General features: G+C 41.2%; 1 protein-coding gene across 6 annotated transcripts in view; it reads right to left on the bottom strand.

The window, feature by feature from the left end:
* Positions 1-20,211, bottom strand: part of DACH1 (dachshund family transcription factor 1) — a 409,613-nt gene that overhangs the window by 191,455 nt on the left and 197,947 nt on the right. For 4 of the 6 annotated variants that reach the window (XM_034416821.3, XM_087895549.1, XM_034416815.3 and 1 more), the window contains exon 3: positions 13,202-13,363. The exons of the other annotated variants lie outside the window; for them this stretch is intronic. In XM_034416821.3, the coding sequence (XP_034272712.2) occupies positions 13,202-13,363 (162 nt within the window). The remainder of the gene's footprint in view (positions 1-13,201; positions 13,364-20,211) is intronic. 6 annotated transcript variants of the gene reach the window in all.

Raw genomic sequence — 20,211 nt, 5'->3', positions numbered from 1 at the left:
GCTTTTTCAAAAAGCAACTGGACTCTGTTTTTCCTTGAAGATGTTTCGCTTCTCATCCAAGAAGCTTCTTCAGGTCATGGCTTCCAAGAAGCTTCTTCATTCAGTTGAGTTCTTGGATGAGAAGCGAAACATCGTCAAGGAAAAATTAAGAGCCTTGATGGTACAGTGGTCTAAGCACCCTGTTATTAACACAGCTGCCTGCAATTACTGCTGGTTCGAATCTCTCCAAGGCTCAAGGTTGACTCAGCCTTCCATCCTTTCTAAGGTAGGTGAAATGAGGACCCAGTTTGTGTGGGCAATAAGCTGACTTTGTATAAACATACAAAAGTATGAAGGCTATTGCTTAACTCATTGTAAGCCGCCCTGAGTCTCCAGAGAAGGGCGGCATATAAATCAAATTAAAAAAAAAGAAAAAGTCCAGTTGCCTTTTGAAAAAGCACCTTTGGGACAACCATGATCTGGATGACTGAGAATCTCCATAGACCAGGGATGGGCAAATGTAGCTCTTTTACAACCTGTGGACTTCAACTCCCAGAATTCCTGAGACAGGTTGTAAAAGAGCCACATTTGCCCACCCCTGCCATAGACAAATGGAGAATGTGTCACAACCTTCCACTCCAGAAAGCAGATATATCTGGAGAATACTCTCTCTCTCTCTTTCTCTTTCTCTCCCTCTCTCATAATTTTCTTGTAGTCCTAGCTCAGAGTTCTACCAGAATCATAGTATCCTTCAAGGGTGGTTAAATGAGTAGGTCATCTAGTCTTAGTGGACAACCAGTTAAACATGAGTCAGCAGTGTGCGGCGGCAGCCAAAAAAAGCCAATGCAATCCTAATTTGCATTAACAGAGGGATATAATGAAGATCAAGTGAGTTACTACTACCACTGTATAAAGCCTTAGTAAGACCACACCTAGAATATTGCATCCAGTTTTGGTCACCACAGTATTAAAAAGATGTTCACTCTAGAAAGAGTGCAGAGAGCAACCAGGATGATTAGGGGACTGGAGACTAAAACATATGAAGAACGGTTACAAGAACTGGGCATGGCTAGTCTAGTGAAGAGAAGGACCAGGGGAACAGGGGTGAAATACTCCCGGTTCGGACCAGATCATCAGAGGCTGGTTTTTTTTACTTTTAAAAGCATTTTTTCTACAACCTCTTCAGCTGAAAAAATGCTTTTAAAAGAAAAAAAAAGCCTCTGATGATCTTGTGAATCAGCTGGGATCGTCAGAGGCTTTTAAAAGCATTTTTTCTACAACCTCTTCGGTCGAAGAGGTTGTAGGAAAAAAATGCCTTTAAAAGCCTCTGGCGATCCCAGCTGAGTTGCCTGATCGTCAGAGGCTTCTGAAAGCATTTTTTTCTGCAACCTCTTAACGTTGTAGAAAAAATGCTTTTAAAAGTAAAAAAAAAAGTTGGCCATGCCCACCCAGTCACATTACCACCACCACCACTCCCCATCAAGCCACATCCACAGAACCAATAGTAACAAATTTTAGATTTCACCCCTGCAGGGGAAACATGATAGCAGTCTTCCAATATTTGAGGGGCTGCCACAGAAAGGAAAGGGTCAAGCTATTTTCCAAGGCACCCAAAGGCCAGACAAGGAATAATGGATGGAAATTGATCAAGGAGGGATTCAACCTGGAAATAAGGAGGAATTTTCTGACAGTGAGAACAATCAACCAATGGAACAGAAGTTGCCTTCGGAAGTTGTGGGGGTTTCATCCCTCGAGGCCTTCAAGAAGAGACTGGACTGCCATTTGTCAGAAATAGTGTAGGGTCTCCTGCTTGGGCGGGGGGGGTTGGACTAAATGACCTACAAGGTCCCTTCCAACTCTGTTAAACTGTTAAAATCTACACCATTCCCTCTGAACAAAAGTGTAGAGCTTCCAAGGTCCCATGGTCTTCTGGGCAATGGAGGGCAAGGAAGGAGGGGTTAATGCCCGAAGCACAGATGGCGGATGGCTTGCTGTGAGCAGTTTGAAGAGAGGTAAGAATCCATCTGCACGCTTACTTGATGGCGCTGATGACAGATGAGAAAGCCTATATCTCTGTCACCAGTACAAAGACAGTCATCAGAACGCTGGAAATAGGGCATTCTCCACAGGGAAGCGATCAACGATCAGTCTGCATCTAGTTCACAAAACCCTTTTGTGTCTCAGACAGTCCCCCAGGGCATGCCATGGAAATTTAGTAACAAATCACTGACCATCAGCAGTGTGATTTTATGCTGGTTCCAACAGGAAAGGAAAAAGAAAAATAAAAGAAAGAAAAAGAAAGAAAGAATAAGCTCTTTTATGTCTTTAGATAGGCAGACAGAGAGACAACGTCTTTTCCTAAAAACGTATTTTTAGAAACCCAAACCACCATTCCTTTTAGTAAGGTGACCAATCGTCCTTCTTTAGGGAGGACCGTCCTTCTTTTTGTAAGTTCTGTCCTCTCTCAAAAAGTGTCCTCCTACAGGTCCTCTTTTTCGATATTTGAAGACTAATCTGTAAATCTCCGTATTCGATCGATGCCGATCCGATCTGTTGCGGGTGATGTGACGTATTTGTATTTGACATGACGATTCGTCAAGGCTCGGTACAGTGCAGCGGGACACAATTATGAGACCCATGCGCTCTGCACAGGATAATTGTTTTGAGAGAGTGTGCCATGCCCAAGTGGCTTTGTTTACTTCTTACCGAAACACGACACAACACACAGGTACCTTGTCCTCCTTCTCATTGTAAAAAAGTTGGTCACCTTACTTTTAGGATATCGTGAGATCATTGACTACGTACACAAATGTCGCCCAATGCTACAGTTTCATCTATCTGCTTTGCCCTCTTTGGATAAAACATTCTTTGGTTTGCACGAATGTTATTGCGTTAAGGGATGCAGAAGACATGTAACTGAGATTCACTACTAGCGGATCATGTTACATCGGAGAGTTTTCTGCTTGTTTACCTTGAGGAAGCAAACAAGTTAAATAGAGTTCATTTGGGAATTACGAGATGTTAGGGATGTTTAGGATTTAAACCATAGATGTTGCCTTCCAGAAGGGTCGTAGTCCTGGAAAAATAAATAAATTGGAAAGTAATTCAGCCTTCAGCCTTTCCCTCTGTGGCATGGCTGTTGGAAAAGATGGCAAGGCCTCTAAGTTAAGGTAGTCTGGGATAAAATTGATTATTTGAATCCAACCCAGTCTAGATTCTGGATTTAGTTAGCGTGGTCCATGAGTAAAAGCAGGATTTCAAGGAGAAGACATTCTCCATATCATGTGTTCTACAGCATCACTTAATGGCCACATATATCAAACTGACAATTGTACTTTTCTGGAAAGATGAGATTTAAGAAGAATGTCAGCAGGCACAAATATCTTTCTTGGGGTGGGGGGAGGGGCTCCAGATGATTTTGTCGGAATCTACTGAAACCATTCAAATCCACACGTGACTCCCACGTCTCAGGTTGTCTTACTTTAAACCTGCCTTTCCTATTAAATCTGAATAGATTCCTATGGAATATTTAAACTTCACTATTGCAATGTCTAAAATTTAGGGCTTCCTTTAAGATGGCCAGATCCGGCCCATGGGGTGCTTAGACCTGGGTCGTGGGGCTGCCCTGGAAACAGTGAAGGACGAGTCTGTGGTGCCTGTGGCAGCGAAAACAGAGCTCAGGAGGGCCCCGTGTGGCCCTCCGAATTCCTTTTTCACTGGCAGGGGGTTGCAGGAGGCTGTCACAGCCGAAAATGGAGCTGGGGAGGCCATTTTTGCTCGCAGAGCGCTCGGACCACCACAGGCGCCCCGACAGGAGTGACATCTAGGTGGCCATGCCCACACTGGCCACTGCCCCCCCCCCCGAGGTCAAACGCAACCCTGATGCGGCCCTCAATGAAATCGAGTTTGACACCCCTGGCTTAAAAGACAAGATTCTAATTAGTTTATGGGAGATCAGGACTCAGTAAGTATTCAGTAGAATGCCTCCTCTGATATCTCCATGTCAAACTGAAAGCACTCTTGCTATCTTGATCTGTGGGATCTTGTTCCTTGTGAATATCAGCTTCTGGTGTCCTGCTCATGTATTTGCTGGTACGATCAATTAGGTCAGGATTTTTTTCAACGGTCGTTCTAAATTATGGAAATTGCTGGTCTTACAAAATTACTGTTCATTGTAGTCCACCCCAACCATGGCTGTCTTGCCACAGGTTTTTGAGCTGGTTTACATATATTATAGAACTTTGGAAGGTGGTGATGGAGTACAAGGCTTCTTTCTGATGCTTTAATCATGCTAATACCATGTTTTATTCTGGACAACACTTTCTGATTAGCCCAAAAATCTGCCTATCAAATAATAATGAATCATAAAACCCCAAAAGCCAATGATGATTGAGTCTTTCCCTTAATGAAAAGAATCATACTGGGGAAAAAAAAATCATCCCAGAAGTGTTCATAAAAAAACAATTATCAAGTTCAATGTTACTTTTTTTTTAGAAGGTATATTATGGAAATAGATTTTTTTTTTTTACTGAGAATAGTGTGGTGAGAGAGCTAGAAAACTTTTCTAAACTTTCCTGACCTGTTCTTCGATGCACTGCTTTCTTTCTTTCTTTCTTTCTTTCTTTCTTTCTTTCTTTCTTTCTTTCTTTCTTTCTTTCTTTCTTTCTTTCTTTCTCTCTCTCTCCTTCCTTCCTTCCTTCCTTCTTTCCTTCCATCCTTCCTTCCTTTCCTTCCTTCCTTCTTCCTTTTTCTTTCTTTCTTTCTTTTTCTTTCTTTCCTTCCTTCCTTTATCTTTCTTCCTTCCTTCCATCCCTTCCTTCCTTCCTTCCTTCCTTCCTTCCTTCCTTCCTTCTTTTTCTTTCTTTCTTTTTCTTTCTTCCTTTCCTTTCCTTTCCTTTCCTTTCTTCTTCCTTCCTTCCTTCCTTCCTTCCTTCCTTCCTTCCTTCCTTCCTTCCTTTCTCTTAACAGGAATTGCACTCTTAGATATTGGCTGTGATTAGCATAATATCTTCTCCCTGTGGGTGGAACATCAGTGTCTACAAATGAAAATAAAGAGACAGACCTCTCTGAAGCTTCCTAGAAGAGGAATCCATGAAATTGATGCATTCTTACTTTTTTTTTTCTCAAGGAATCCCATTGCCTTCACTCTAGAATGACCCAGATGTAGAGACCACTGCTGGCAGCAGCATAAAATTATTCATTTTTACAGCAATTTCAAGGAACGAACCTCTATGAGGGTTATGCTTGATAATCAAAATGGCCACGTTCTCAGGGCAAAGACAGCATTGAGAAAGCCACCTCCACTAGAAGGCACAAGGCAGAGGATCTGAAGATTTTCTTAGGCCTGCCTATGCAGATCCGTGCAACAACTAAACGTGGTTGGCACAAACCATTGAAACAAAGTGGTTGTGTTCCCACACCTGTGGCAATAACATGTCTTGCAAAATAGAATGGCCACGCTTGGCCCTCGTCATCTTGGCCCTCAAAATTTAAATTTAGACACAGGGTTATCACAACCATGAGTAGTGTGGTGGCCTAGAAGTGGAGCTCTCGCCTCACAATCAGGAGGCTGTGAGTTCGATCCTAGGTAGAGGCAGATATTTCTTTCTCTGGGCACAATGAGAATATATCTGCTGAACAAAACTCTGCATTGGCAACAGGAAGGGCATCTGGCCAGTAAATATTCTGCTAACTCCATTCATCTACCCTACCCTACCCTACCCTACCCTACCCTACCCTACCCTACCCTACCCTACCCTACCCTATTCTATTCTATTCTATTCTATTCTATTCTATTCTATTCTATTCTATTCTATTCTATTCTATTCTATTCTATTCTATTCTATTCTATTCTTCTACTCTACCCTACCCTACCCTACCCTACCCTATCCTACCCTACCCTACCCTACCCTACCCTACCCTACCCTACCCTACCCTACCCTACTCTACTCTATTACAACCAATGTGGCAAACCCTTTGCACTGCTTATTCCTTTCTCTTTTAGTATTAAACTGACTACGGGCCTCACAGTTTCTAGATTGTAATTTTACTATAGTGAGACCAGGTATAATTGACAGACTGGATTTTATCATAGACATTAACTGTTATGTGTTATTTTATTCTAGAATTTTTAATGGGATAGTCACTTTTTTTGCGTGTGGTTTTTATTTGGTCTGGTCTCCGTTCCGTGACTGTAATCAACTGAATTGAATCGTTTATCTGTTATGCGTTCTGTTCTGTTCAGTTATTTTACTCTAGAATTTTTAATTGGATGTTCACTTTTTTTGTGTGTGGTTTTTATTTGCTCTGGCCTCTGACTATAATAAACTGGATTGACTTGAATTGAATTGTATGCAATGTTTGCAATGCTGCCTTGACTTTAAACCACTGAGCTAAAATAATTTATTTCTACTCGGGGCTGTGGGAGAAGTTGCCACTAAAAAGAATCCTAGACATTTTTCCTTCTTATCTGCAGGGCTGCTGGTATCAGCCAAGCTGTCACAGGGCCGTGCCTGATATAAACAAGAGATTGCAGAGACATCTGAGTAATCAATATGAAGAAGGCTACAGTATGGAAGCTACTAGGCTGCATATCATCCGTCTCTGCATCTATTTCTATGACCAAATGAAGCATTAATTCAAATCATAAATCTATGGTGATTTAAAACTGGGAATGAGCACCTGCCTGCTTTAATGATTTATTTTGTACATTTCAGTAAGCAGGAGATTTGTCCATATGAAATGACAGGTCACCTTCAGATGCCAGGACCAGACTGTTTATCACCATATAGACGAGCATCTCATCTTAGCAAATAAATATTAAACTAAAAAGAATCCGATGAATTGTGGAAAGGAGAGAGCAAGTATTATAGTCCTATATTTCACCGTGCCTGCCTGCAGAGCTTCCACACGTTAGAGAAATGCATATGAAAGATTGGTTATTATTGGCAATTACCCCATTTAGACCAAGGTTTCTATTATTATTATTTTTTTTTAAGAGTACCTTTATTAAGAGATAACAAATTCAATACATTGTTATAGAGAGCCAGAATACCGCAGTGGTTAAAATGCTCCCCAAGGGACGGGGGATTTAAATCTACCTCCAGCCACACAGAAGGTCACCGGTGACCTTCTCACTGCTCTGCTAACCTCAGAAGTTCATCGAAAGTGCTGAAAAATCACACAAGCACGGAGCAGGTGAATGCACGCGAAGAAGCCCAAGAGAGGAGAAGCTGACAATTAGGAATCTTGAATGATTAATTTGAAACAGCCCAAAAATATCTGGAGATGTCTCTATCTTCCCCTTCCTAAATATGTCACTATTCAGACTTCCTGGCTCCCAGAAGCATCTTTTTTTTTGGAACCAAATTTCATCCAACGTTCATCGAACACTAGAGGAATTTTTATCTCTACCAGGTTTCATGTTCCTTAAAGGGCTGTCAGAATCACAGAGAGGGAAGAAACTTTGAAGGGCACAACATGGGCTGTATCTCCTAACTGAATTTTATTTCCATTCTTGATTCAACAATATCGATGGTGTTTTAATTTCTTCTTTAATTTCAGAACTCCAATGCAAGTTTTCTGTTCAGACTTTTAGAAGAAGAAAAAAAAAACACACTCCCCTCCAGGATGTTTATAGACAAAGAGAGATGTCAGAAGCAGGGGTGAGCTGCTAGGGGTTCGTAGGGGTTCGGGAGAACCTCTAGCTAAGATTCTGTGCAGTTCGGAAATCCCAAATCCCACTCCTGGCTCGCCCCGCCCACACCACCCTGCCCCTCCCAGGAGTCCCCACACAGCCCATTTTGGATGTAGGTAAGTGCAGGGTGCATGTGGAGGATCAGGAAGGGCAAACAACAGGCCTACTGGAAGTTCGGGAAGGCCGGAAATGGGCCCGTTTCCAGCCTCTAGAGGGCCTCCAGAGCCTGGGGAAGCTGTTTTCACCCTCTTGGAGGCTCGAGGAAAGCCTCCGGAGCCTGGGCAACCCCCCCCCCCCCACCGTAGTGCAGGAGGCCGACTAGGCCATGTCCACCATGGTCACACCCACCCAGCAACCAGGAAGAGAACCCCTTGCTAAAATTTTTGAAGCCCACCCCTGGTTAGAAGTATCATGGTCCTTGAATTCAAAATTATGATGGTGTTGAAAGAAATTTATTTATGACTGCTCCTCACAGTTAAGACTGTTGCAGGTGAACAAAATTTGGGCGCCTGGCAATTGGCATGTGCTTTTACAAGGATTGCAGCATTCCTGGCTCCAATGATTGCCCTTGTGACCTTCCCAGCCAGCTTCCGACAAGCAAAGTCAATGGGGGAAGTTGGGTTTGTTTAATAACCGTGTGGTTCACTTAACGCCTCCTGGAAAGAAATAGTAATAAAATTGGGGGCAACTCATTTCACAGCCACAAGCTTAGCGATGGAAGCTCCAGTCCCAATTGTGGTGGTATGTCTGCTCAATTGGTGGACTTTCTGTAAAGGTCAGAGGTATCAAGTTTTGAGATGGCTCTGGACCCACAATTCTTCCGCCATTCCAGTTCTACCCTTTATGTAGCCTTTCATAAGGAAAACTGGACTTCAACAACAGCTGGATTTCAATTTCCATCTGAACATGCTCCACTGTTGAGCTGAACTTACTATAAGAAAGTGTTTCCCAACACTGAACCAGAATGCATGATATGCTTCTAGGTCCCCATTACTATTTGCATAATACAGTTGGCAAGACTTCAGATTCTAAGGCCAAAAAAAAAAAAAAAGGTTTCAGGAGACAGAGGAGAATTCACACAGCATCTGTGGAAGCTCCTTAAAGCAGTTGAATGCCCTTGCAGCTGCATCCTCATTCTGGCAAAAGACCCATTTATGGATTGATGCTTACAATGACAAGAGTAACTCAGAGTTGAGTTGAGGTCCATTATTATGATTTATTCCCAGGACTACTGGAGGAATGGGACCACCATATAAGCATATCATGCTTATAAGAATGACTTCATTATGCAAGTTGCAAAGGAATATAAAATAATACAGGACAGTCTAATAGAAACTATGATGTAGTTTGAGCAGGTAGAGTGAATGGACTTCAAGAAGCTTAAATCATGAAGACCCAAAGGTGATTTTTCAAGAGGTTTTCTGGTACCAGAAAGTCCAGTTGCCTCTTGAAAAAGCACCTTTGAGACAACCATGACCTGGATGACTGAGAATCTCCATAGACATAAAGCATGAAGACATGAAACATGAAGTCTCCTTCAAGTTGTGTTCTACTCCTGGTGATTATTACACTGTTGTTGGTTTTTTTGGCCAAGGTACAAAAGAGATTCACTGCTCATGTTTCTCAAGGTGCTTTTTGCAACCTCCCACTTGGGTCTACAGGGTTGGAATGTCTTGATAAGTCTCCCATCCAAATACAAACCAGAACTAACCCTGCTTTACCTCCTGAAGGCCAGCCAAGGTCAACTAAGTGATGTCTTCTGATCAATTAAAAAGCTAGAATGGAAGTTGCCTCTCCTGAACAATAATATTTACATAAATAGCCTTTCTAAGAACATCTCCAAGTAGTGATGGAGGTTTTATACCTGTCCCTGAATTCAACTTTATTTTGAATAGATGTATCCCCACCTGTCACCAAAAAAGATCAATCTATGCTCATTCAGTTTTATCTTTTAAGTCTTTCAGTAGGACCTTTGTCCAACAATTTAATTAAGACTGGAATTTGACCAGGAGTAAACACCAGAGCTTTGCCTTCCTTCCAAAAAAAGTCACTGGCACCATGCAGGATGGTGAAACCTTGGGCAAGGTAGTATTATCCTATGGGATACTATTTAATAAGGCTAAAAACTGACAAGACTTTTCTGGCACCTTGTGTGATGTCTGGCATCTTTCAGGTTGGCAATCTTGCTCAAAAAGAGACCTTGTGAGATTTCTCACACACACACACACACACACACACACACACACACACACACACAGAGTGTTTTTCTGTCGAAACACCTAGTCTGCACCAATACGGGAGGGAGCATACTGCTTCCCTTTCACCTTTCAGCTCCAATCCAGGAGCCCTCAAGCAGTTGCTATCCAATATTGGGGTAGACCAGGTGCTTCAACAGAAAAAAAAAAACACAGAAATGAAATTAAGATTAAATGTGTAAAAATTTGGTTCTTTTTAAGGGAAAAGAAACATGTGTCATATATTGATATCTTGAAGATTTTGGGAGCACGAAAGGATTTTAACTGACCGAAACACTGTCTGTAATTGTTTGAAAGGATGATGTTTTTATGTTGTTTTTGTTTGAAAAAAATAAATAAAAAAAAAACAGAAAAAAAAAACACTTAATCTATCCCCTGGCTCAGCTGATAAAGGGAGAAGAACTTGTGGCTCAGAGGTTACTACAACTGCTTAATCTGCAGGCAGCCCAAGTTCGAATCCGAGTAAGGGTATGGCTAGCTGATGAGAGCTAAATAGCTTGAAATAGATCTATATTAGTCTCCCTTTATTTATCAGCAAATATAAATTTGATACAAAATAGTTTGTCATGATAGCGACTGCCTGAGGGCTCCTGGATTGAAGCTGAATGTCTAAAGAGGCATTCTTTTCTAACTTATTAAGTGGCGACTCCATGTTTTTTCTCCTAGTGAAGCAAATGGTTCTTCCTTTTCACACCTACAGGGCAGCCAAGACTTGCTTACAAAGCAGATGGAAGGTATTTCATGTCGGCTTACACATTACAAAATACAGAATTGGAAGGACCTTGGAGGTCTTCTAGTCCAACCCCCTGGACCAATAGGAGACTCTATAACATTCTGGACAAATGGTTGCCCAATCTCTTGTTAAAAACCTCTAGTGATGGAGCACCCAACATTTCTGGAGGCAAGTTGTTCCACTGAATAATTGTTCTAACTGTCAGGAGATTTCTCCTTAGTTCTAGGTCAATTCTATCCTTGATTACTTTCCACCCATTGCTTCTTCTTCTACCTTTGGTTGCTTTGGAGAATAGGTTGACCCCCCTCTTCTTTGTGGCAGCCCTGAGATATTGGAACACTGCTATTTTGTCACTCCTAGTTCTTCTTTTCACTAGACTAGACATACCGAGTTCCTCTGTCAGCACTTCAATCTGCATTTACTCTAGTGCTGACATAAGAAGGAGAAGCGGAGGCATCTGGAAAGGGACGTTTGACTTTTCACCTACTTATTTTCCCTGGAGATAATATCCCCTAGGAGATGGGATGGGAGGGGGGAAATTCCTTTGAGCTGGAGCAGTAGATTAGGGGTAGAGTGACTTGGAAGATGGCCAATGAGTGCAGAGGAGTGGGGAACGGAAAGGGAGGGTTTTGGGTCTGGAAGTCAGTGTTGGCTGCGATGGAGTCGGACTTTGAATGTCGTGCTTAATAAATGGGAGTTTTCTTCAAAGACTTTGTTTGAAATGCAATTTATTTGAGACGACCTCGAAACCTGACATCCTCATTCTTCATGTTTTTTAGCCTCCAGACCCCTAACCATCTTTGTTGCTCTTCTCTGCATATGGGGCACAGCACCCCTTTTCAATCCTAGACATATACAGCGAGACCCACATTCATCATATGCATATTTCCCCATCATCTCTCCATATCCCACAAAATATAAAATACTTATTGATAAAGAAAACTACTCTACTTAATATTATGACTTTGGTCTCTGACTAGAATCCAAATACTTTCTAACAGTCCTCCACAATAAAACACAATGTGTTTTAAGCAACTGTTTTTGTTCTGCAGGTTAGAAAAAAACAGTAGATGCTTTTCACTCCTTTTCATTTCTTCGTTGATTAAAGAAAGTTGAACTAAACATCTTAAGTTTCCATCCTTGCCTTTTCCCTCATGTTTAAGTAATTTTTTGGGGGAATGTTGTTAGTTGTCCTTGTTCCTTCACCCATCCCCGAGGCTAGGCATGTTATGGCAATTTTGTTCAGTCGACCTGTAGCATTTTCTATGGCTGAAATATTAACAGCAAAGAGGGAAAAAATTGCTTGAAATCTGCTGACATGGGCATATGTGCTCCTTTTGTTCCTGGATAGGAGTTAAATAATAAATATGTACAGGGAGATCCAGAACAAAAAAGTTGTCAAGCTGTCACCCTTAAGAATAACCTCAAAAATTTGCAGAATAGAAAAAGTATATATTAGATTGTCATCTCTGGTTTACGTCTATGCAACCTCTGCCTTGAACAGCAGTTAAACAGGATTCAAATTCAGCTTTCCGTTCACTCACTAATTTATCTCAGAGAGCAGAAAGCACCCATTAGAAAGAAATGCCCTTAAAAGTCAATGGTCATTAAAGGAATATTTAAGAAAAAGAAATTGACTGCATGGAGAAGCCACATCTTGTGAATCCCACAATTTAGGAGACCAAAAGTGTTTGTCAAAATTTCCAAATATGAAACACGGAGTGGGAAAAACAACAACATAATTCTAGGCGCCCGTATGATCAAAATAGCCACTAATTCAATTTTGTTCAGTCAACCTGGAGCATTTAGGATAGGCAGGACTTGTTCAGCTGACCTGGGATTTAAACAGGCAGGATTTTGTCTTCTACAAACAGAATCTGAATTCTATATTTTAATTGGTCCAGTTTAACTCAATTTAACAGGAACAATGAATCCCACATTTTTTAAAAAATGTTACCCTGGAAATAAATAAGCTGTTGATTATTTCCATAGGATGGATGGATGGATGTTCTGACAGCTTTACTGAACAGTGCATTTTCAGGTAGTATATTTAGAGTGTGTTAATGTGGGGAAAAAAAACTTGGAAAAATAACAGTATTTAAAAAAAAAAACAGGCTGAAAGGAAAACAAAGAAAAAGAAATTAAGCTGTAATTTTCTCCTGCCTTTTTAAAAGCAAGGATCTTTGTAACAAGTCTCTTTCCGATCAGAAACTTCTGCTTTCAAAAGTTTTATTAGTTGATCAAAATATCAAATAAAGACGTACAAAGAAAATAAGAGACAAAAAGGGCAAGAGAGAAAAGTGTAGGAGGAAGTGAAGGAGGAAAGGAAAAGAAAAGCATTGATTTCTGACTCCTTTTGGTGCAGTAGAAGAAGGTAATAGGATAAAACTCAACTTTTTGCTTTTTACAAAAAAACCTGTCTAATTGGCAAAACCCAAAATCAAAGTTTTATATTTTTTTTCCATCTCAAGAACAAAGTCCATAAGCGGTTTCCAGGTAGAAACAAAATTAATTGTGTCTTTTAGATCAAAAACTTACCCACAGCAGAATTTAGGTCCCCGTTTTCAGACTCTGCTGCGTGCTGGTTATTATTGGGATGATAATTTGACATTGCTTCTAATTTAATTTTTTTCACCTTCATTGCTTCCGCGATGGCCGCATTGGTGGCCGCGGCCGCAGCAGCAGCCGCAGCTGTCAGACCTACAACAAAAGGGGAATAACAACCGTGAAATCACAACTTCTATCCGCTCTCCCTTTGACATCACCCTCTTTCCAGGAAATCAGGATCAAGTTCTCAAGGAACAAACGTGTTGGCAGAAAAGGGCGGAGGAAAAACCATCATCTGGAAGTGACAGCAAGCTTCTCAAGGATCCCATGGCCAAATAAGGTGTGTAAAATGGCCTCCTTGTGTTTTTAGTCGATTAGCTTCAATCCTGCTTAGCTCTACCAGTTGAAATCATGGAGACAGTCATTTTTTGTTAGGATAAAGTAAATTTAGCTATCTCTAATTTCATTGATTTCAAGAGATGTTCTCAAGAATTAAATCTAGATTTGGGCTCTCGTGTTTTTACTTGACAAGTGGTAGACACTGTTCTGAGCTCCACATACAAAAGAAGATATATCTCCTAGACCAGGGGTGTCAATCTCAAGGCCCGTGGGCCGGATCCAGCCAGGGGTGAAATCCAGCAGGTTCTGACAGGTTCTGGAGAACCGGTAGCAGAAATTTTGAGTAGTTCGGAGAACCGGCAAATACCACGTGTCTGGCCCCAGAGTGGGGTGGGAATTGAGATTTTGCAATATCCATCCCCCCATGAGTGGGGAGGGAATGGGGATTTTGTAGTATCATTCCCCAGCCACACCCACCAAGTCACACCATGCCCACCAAGCCACGCCCACAGAACCAGTAGTAAAATAAATTGGATTTCACCACTGGATCCAATCCATGGGGTGCTTAGATCTGGCCTGTAGGGCCACCCTAGAAACAGTGAAAGACTGGCCCACGGTGCCCCTGCCAGTGAAAATGGAGCCAGGGAGGGCTGTATGTGGCCCTCCTGAGCTCTGTTTTCACCGGCAGAGAGCTGCAGGAGGCTGTCGCAACTAAAAAAAGGAGCCCAGGAGGGCCGCGCTGCAGAGTGCTAGCAAAACAAGCTACTAGCAAAAATGGCATTTGATCACACGAGTGACATCGAAATGGCCATGCCCACCCTGGCCACTCCCACCTGGCTCTCCAAGGTCAAACACAACCCTGATGCGACCCTCAATGAAATCGAGTTTGACACCCCTGGCCTAGACTATACTCGGAAATGAAAGGAAAGGATTTGTTTTTTGTTTGTTGTAAACGATGTCATGTATAAGATAATCCATTTGTTTAGGCTCTTTCTGTTCTTTTCCCTTCTCTCTTATTCCAACATTAAGGTCTGTGATATGCCGTCTAACACTAGATCACCCTTTTTCCCCAGCTGCTAGAAATCAGGAACACTGAAATACATTAGAATTCACATGCAATACAAACTTTAACATAATTTTTTAAAAATGAGCAAAACCCTCAGAAATCCCCTCACCAAATTCAGAAAAAAACTAATAATTCTGGGATAGGAGGGATTGAGTTCCACATTACTTGTGGATGTAGTGGCCTGGATCGAGAGTAGTGTCCAAATTTAGTGATGTCCACAAGAACAAGCCCTTACCTGGAAGTAGCCCTAAAATGTATTTCAGAAATTGAGCATTGAGAGAGCCTGTTCTAAGCGGTGTCTTATGAATTGCAACCAGGTAGAATGTACTATTAGACCAACCCAGAATTCTCTCCTTCTTTGAGATCTGATTTGTGAACAGAAAGACTGAACTATTTTTTTTAAAAAAATAAGGTTCTGTTCTGAGGTATGAGAACTACAATGTCCAGAGTGCCCAGCTCACATTCAACCTACCTCTGAAAAAGGATCAGGACAATAGAGGCTATGATGATGTCATAACCGAAAACAGTAATTCAGAAACTGGAGATACCATATAGCATTAATGTAGAATAGAGAAGTACATGAGGTGAAATATTTATGCAATCTTTTCAGGAAAGAAAGAGGGAAGACACTCTCACTATCCCAGCTATTTGCCCCTATAATTCCCTTTTTATGATTCTTTATTCGGAGTAGAGTTGGGGCAGCTGAATGGAGCTGAGTGTTTACTGCTCGGATGCCCTTTCTGATGCCTATGTGCAGTTCACAGCAGATATTTTCTCTTTGCTCCATAATAGAGAAATATCTGCTGCTACTTAGGATTGAACTCTCAACCTTCTGAGTGGAAGACCACGTCTTCACCACTAAGCCACAATGCCGCTCATTTGCTCCTATGTCCAGTGGTGAAATCCAATTTTTTTTTACTACCGGTTCTGTGGGTGTGGCTTGGTGGATGTGGCAGGGGAAGGATACTGCAAAATCCCCATTCCCTCCCTATTCTTGGGGGAAGGATATTGCAAAATCTCCATTCCCACCCCACTCTGGGGGCAGAGGTGTTTTTTGCCAGTTCTCCGAACTGCTCAAAATTTCCGCTACTGGTTCTCCAGAACCTGTCAGAACCTGATGGATTTCACCCCTGCCTATGTCTAAATCTCACTATTTACTTAAGGTTGTTGTTGTGGGGAAAATAGGAGGGAAAAGTGTGTTGAATATGTTCACCACCCTGAGGTATTTATTAAAAAATAATAAAGGAGACAAATTACGTAAACGAAAGGATTTCATCATGGTGCATTCAGAATTTGACTTTAAAAACAAAGTTATTTGCAAAGGGAATTTGAAATTCCTTTTTTTTTTTTAAATTAGTCTGAGTGGTATTGGTGTGGGAGGCGACACGAAGGGAAGACTGTAAATAACGGTGAAGAAAGCTACCCTGTTGCAGTTATCATTAATATCCCCGAAATTGATAATCTGTTTATGTCTAGCATTTTTCCTGCTGATTATTCAGTGAGACAAGCCACTTTATAAATATCTCATCACTCCAGCGTCACACAAATTTCATCGACAATGCCATTAGCAATATGAATCTAACCATTAGAAGGAGAAGGCAGCATGTGGCATTAATACGCAGCCCTGCTTCCTAACCATCTGATAGGCAGATGGTACAGAGTAGATTCTCCAGCTGAAATGGAAGGGCCGCATCATTTAAAAAGCTTGTTTGCATTCTAACTGATATCGCTGCCATATTGCTATCCAGGACGCATCATGGCAATGTTTGAACAATCTAGTTTGTCTCAGTCATAAATGTTTACAGCCTTGTTGTTTTTTTCTTTTTTTAATCTTTAGATGCATGTTCTGGAGCACATAATTTTTAATTTAAGAAATCTATTGTTTACTTCGGTGGAACCAGAAGATTAACAAGGCGAAGGAATACAAAATTGCTACTACCCCAACCGACAGATAAAATATAAAATATCATGTGTGTGTGTGTGTGTTTTCTCTTCAATAAAGATCGCTAGCAAAGGAATTAAAAAAAAAATTAGCTGAGGCATTTTAGGCATTACATTTATTCATTAAACCTAACAGCTTTCCCCTCATGTGACAGACTTAGAAGTTTAATGTTATCACACACAGCTCTTCATGTAAAGCTCTTACTGTGTGCAATTAATCTTGTCCCATAATTCTATTCACAAAGCAAAACATCAAAAAGTAAAATCTTACTTCAATAATTGTGGTTCTGAAGGAAACCTTCCCTTCCAATGACTCATACAGAAAAGTCTTTTTAAGGAGTTTTGTTAAGAGCAGACCTGAACTTGAATTATAACTCAGTTCAAGAATCTTTCAAGTCTTCCACCTCAGGTCAGGTCACAACTTCAGCCAGACACTCGCTGACAACCAAACAAACGCACACAAATAGACACACACTCTACCAATCTTCTCCTTCACCTAACACAACAAAGGAATTTTCTTCATCATCCATTTCAAAAGGTTCGTTGCCAACATTAAAATGTACACAATTTTTAAAAAAGAGATAATGTTAATTTAATTTCATAATAATTTTTTTGATACAAAATAAAACCCTCTTGAAAAATATTTCTATTGATGTACAAACCCTCCCCAATTATTATTTAGCTTGCATTGCCAATGTCTTCCTTTGGGATCAAGTTTGACACCAAATAATTTTTCTGGTCTTAGAGGAATTAAATATGTGTGTGTGTGTGTGTGTGTGTGTGTGTGTGTGTGTGTGTGTGTGTGTAGATTTCTAGTTTACATTTTACAAATGGGTTCTTTATTCTGCAATGATTGATTTTAATTAGTAGCTATACATTCAATTATCATGAACTAATTTGATCTCCTGGACAATATGAGTAGGCCTACAGAGATATGGCTCTACATTATCATACATGTTTTGGGTTGAACATATGCAGGTCTTATTTCAGCTGGTGTTCATAACTCTAGCTTGACCATCTAGGAAAGCTAACCATTGTACTGGTTTCGGCTTGTGAGTCAAGGGACTGCCTTAAATTCATGGCCACCTTATTATGGTTATTGTCTATTGAGTCAACTCAGTCCACTGAGAACTCAAAAAAGACCACCTGGTCAATTTACTCTTAGATAAACATGGCATGTTTCGTTTGACTCTATCAAGAGAAGAAGATATGAACTAGATTTTAAGCAGCTGCTAAATGCATTTGCTCTTTGCTCAATACACTACAATTTTTACAAATGTGTGATAATACTCTACCCATTTAAATATGTTTTTCCCATTCCTTTCTTCGGTGGGGGGATGTTTACCTCAAGGCTAAACCACAAGAATCAGGGTTGACACAGAGGAAAGGACAACACATAATACAAAACAGCAAGTTCAGTGATCGACCTAAGGGCAACTTGAGATTTAAAATTCCTTATGGTCAATTTGCACCATTTTCTTTCCACTCTGTCTATCTAAAACCTGATTAAGTCTGGATCCAACCCAGTGACATCCTTTGGCTGACCTGTCTTAGAGCCTTAATCACTCATAAGAGCCTTGATAGTACAGTGGTTTAGTGCACCCTGTTATTAACACAGCTGCCTGCAATTTCTGCTGGTTCGAATCTCTCCAAGGCTCAAGGTTGACTCAGCCTTCCATCCTTTCTAAGGTAGGTGAAATGAGGACCCAGTTTGTGGGGGCAATAAGCTGACTTTGTATAAAAATATACAAAAGAATGAAGGCTATTGCTTATTGCTTAACGCATTGTAAGACGCCCTGAGTCTCCGGAGAAGGGCGGCATATAAATCAAATTAAAAAAAAAAAAAAAAAAAACCTCAGTCAATACTTGATATCATTTTTACATATGCAGATAGAGCGAATAAATACACCTGCGGAGAACCTGTTTCCAATTCAACCTCAGGTTTCATCTGTGGATTCCATAAGTCTTCTTCTGAGAACAGCTAGCATATCATCATCTTCATCATCTGAGCCGGCAGCCAGCAGAAGTAGCCTGCAATACTGCACTCTAACCACTGCGCCACCGTGGCTCATAAATCATTTAATGTAGAGGGCTCAATTCTCAATAAATGAACAGAAAAGGGGTAATAGCAGCGGTGGGTTGCTACAGTTCACACCAGATCGGGTGAACTGGTAGCGGTGGCAGCGGGAGGCTCCACCTACCTGCCCGGATGCTTCTGTGCATGCGCAGAAGTGTTGCATGCACATGCGAGCCCACCCACAAGTGAACCGGTAGCGACGGGTTTTGAAACCCACCCCTGGTTAATAGGTGTCACTTGTAGAAGCAACTTCTAATGAGAATTCATTGTAGTCAGTCATTTAGTTGTGTCCAACCCTCAGCCACTCTATGAATTAGCACTCTTATGCCTCTCTGTCTCATAGTACCTCCTTCAGATCTACCATGGTCATCCCAGTGTCATTCTTTATAGTGTCCCCCAGTGGTTACTAGGGCAGCCCCATCTCCTTTTTCCGGTCACTGCCCCAACATGATTGACTTTTCAAGGGAGTCAGCTCTCATGACATGACCAAAGTATGACAGCCTCTATTTAGCTATCTTCGCTTCAAGTGATATTTTTGGTGACATTCAGTCTAGAATTTCTCTGTTTGTTATTTGTGTGGTCCATGGGATGCGTAATAGTCATCTCCATCCCTGTGGTTCAAAGGTGTCCATCCTTCTCCTACCTGCCTTTTTCAGAATCCAAGTTTCTCAGCTGTCACTAATGATTGGAAAAAATTAGTTAGCTAATCTGCATTTGGCTTTACTCTTCCAGATGTTATTCATGCCGGGTAAAAGTAAAGGTTCCCCTTGCACATATTTGCTAGTTGTTCCCGACTCTAGGGGGCGGTGCTCATTTCCGTTTCAAAGCCGAAGAGCCAGTGCTGTCTGAAGATGTCTCCATGGTCATGTGGCCGGCATGACTAATACGCCAAAGGCGCACAGAGCGCTGTTACCTTCCCACCAAAGGTGGTCCCTATTTTTCTACTTGCATTTTCTACCTGCTTTCGAACTGCTAGGTTGACAGAAGCTGGGACAAGTAAGGGGAGCTCACCCCGTTACATGACACTAGGGATTCGAACTGCTGAACTGCTGACCTTTCAATCGACAAGCTCAGCGTCTTAGCCACTGAGCCACTGCATCTCTTGACATACCAGACATTGCGTAAATAAAAGTAAATTTCACTAAAATCAGTTAGAATTACTTTTGGGTAACATTGCCATGTGCCGTCATGAGATGCTACCCAAAATGAAATGAAATGGGAAGTATTCTCAAAATGCGGCGATGTGATATAGAATGAACAAGAGAATGCATTTTCTGAGGTTTTAGAGATGTGTAAACCAAATCAAAACAATTCAATTAATACCGTCCTCTCTCTCTAAGCAGTCCTGTCTTCTCAAGCAATAGGTTCTTTCTTAGTCATTTTTCAAGCTGCTGCATTATTCATTTCACCAGATCCACAAGGTGGGCGATAAATTGTTACTTTATCTAATCAAAGGCGACTTAACTCTAGAGAAGGTCAAAGGTTTAATTTTGTGAGGTATTATCTTACACCGGGAGTTTAACCCAAAAACAGAAGAAGAAAAACAGTCAAGAAATTGATAATAAATGAATCTTTATA

The sequence above is a fragment of the Pantherophis guttatus genome, chromosome 5 (assembly GCF_059756535.1).
Source record: "Pantherophis guttatus breed Tessera chromosome 5, ASM5975653v1, whole genome shotgun sequence".
NCBI lineage: Eukaryota > Metazoa > Chordata > Lepidosauria > Squamata > Colubridae > Pantherophis > Pantherophis guttatus.
Note: the sequence above shows the minus strand (reverse complement) of the source record. Positions and strands in the feature narration are given on the sequence as shown.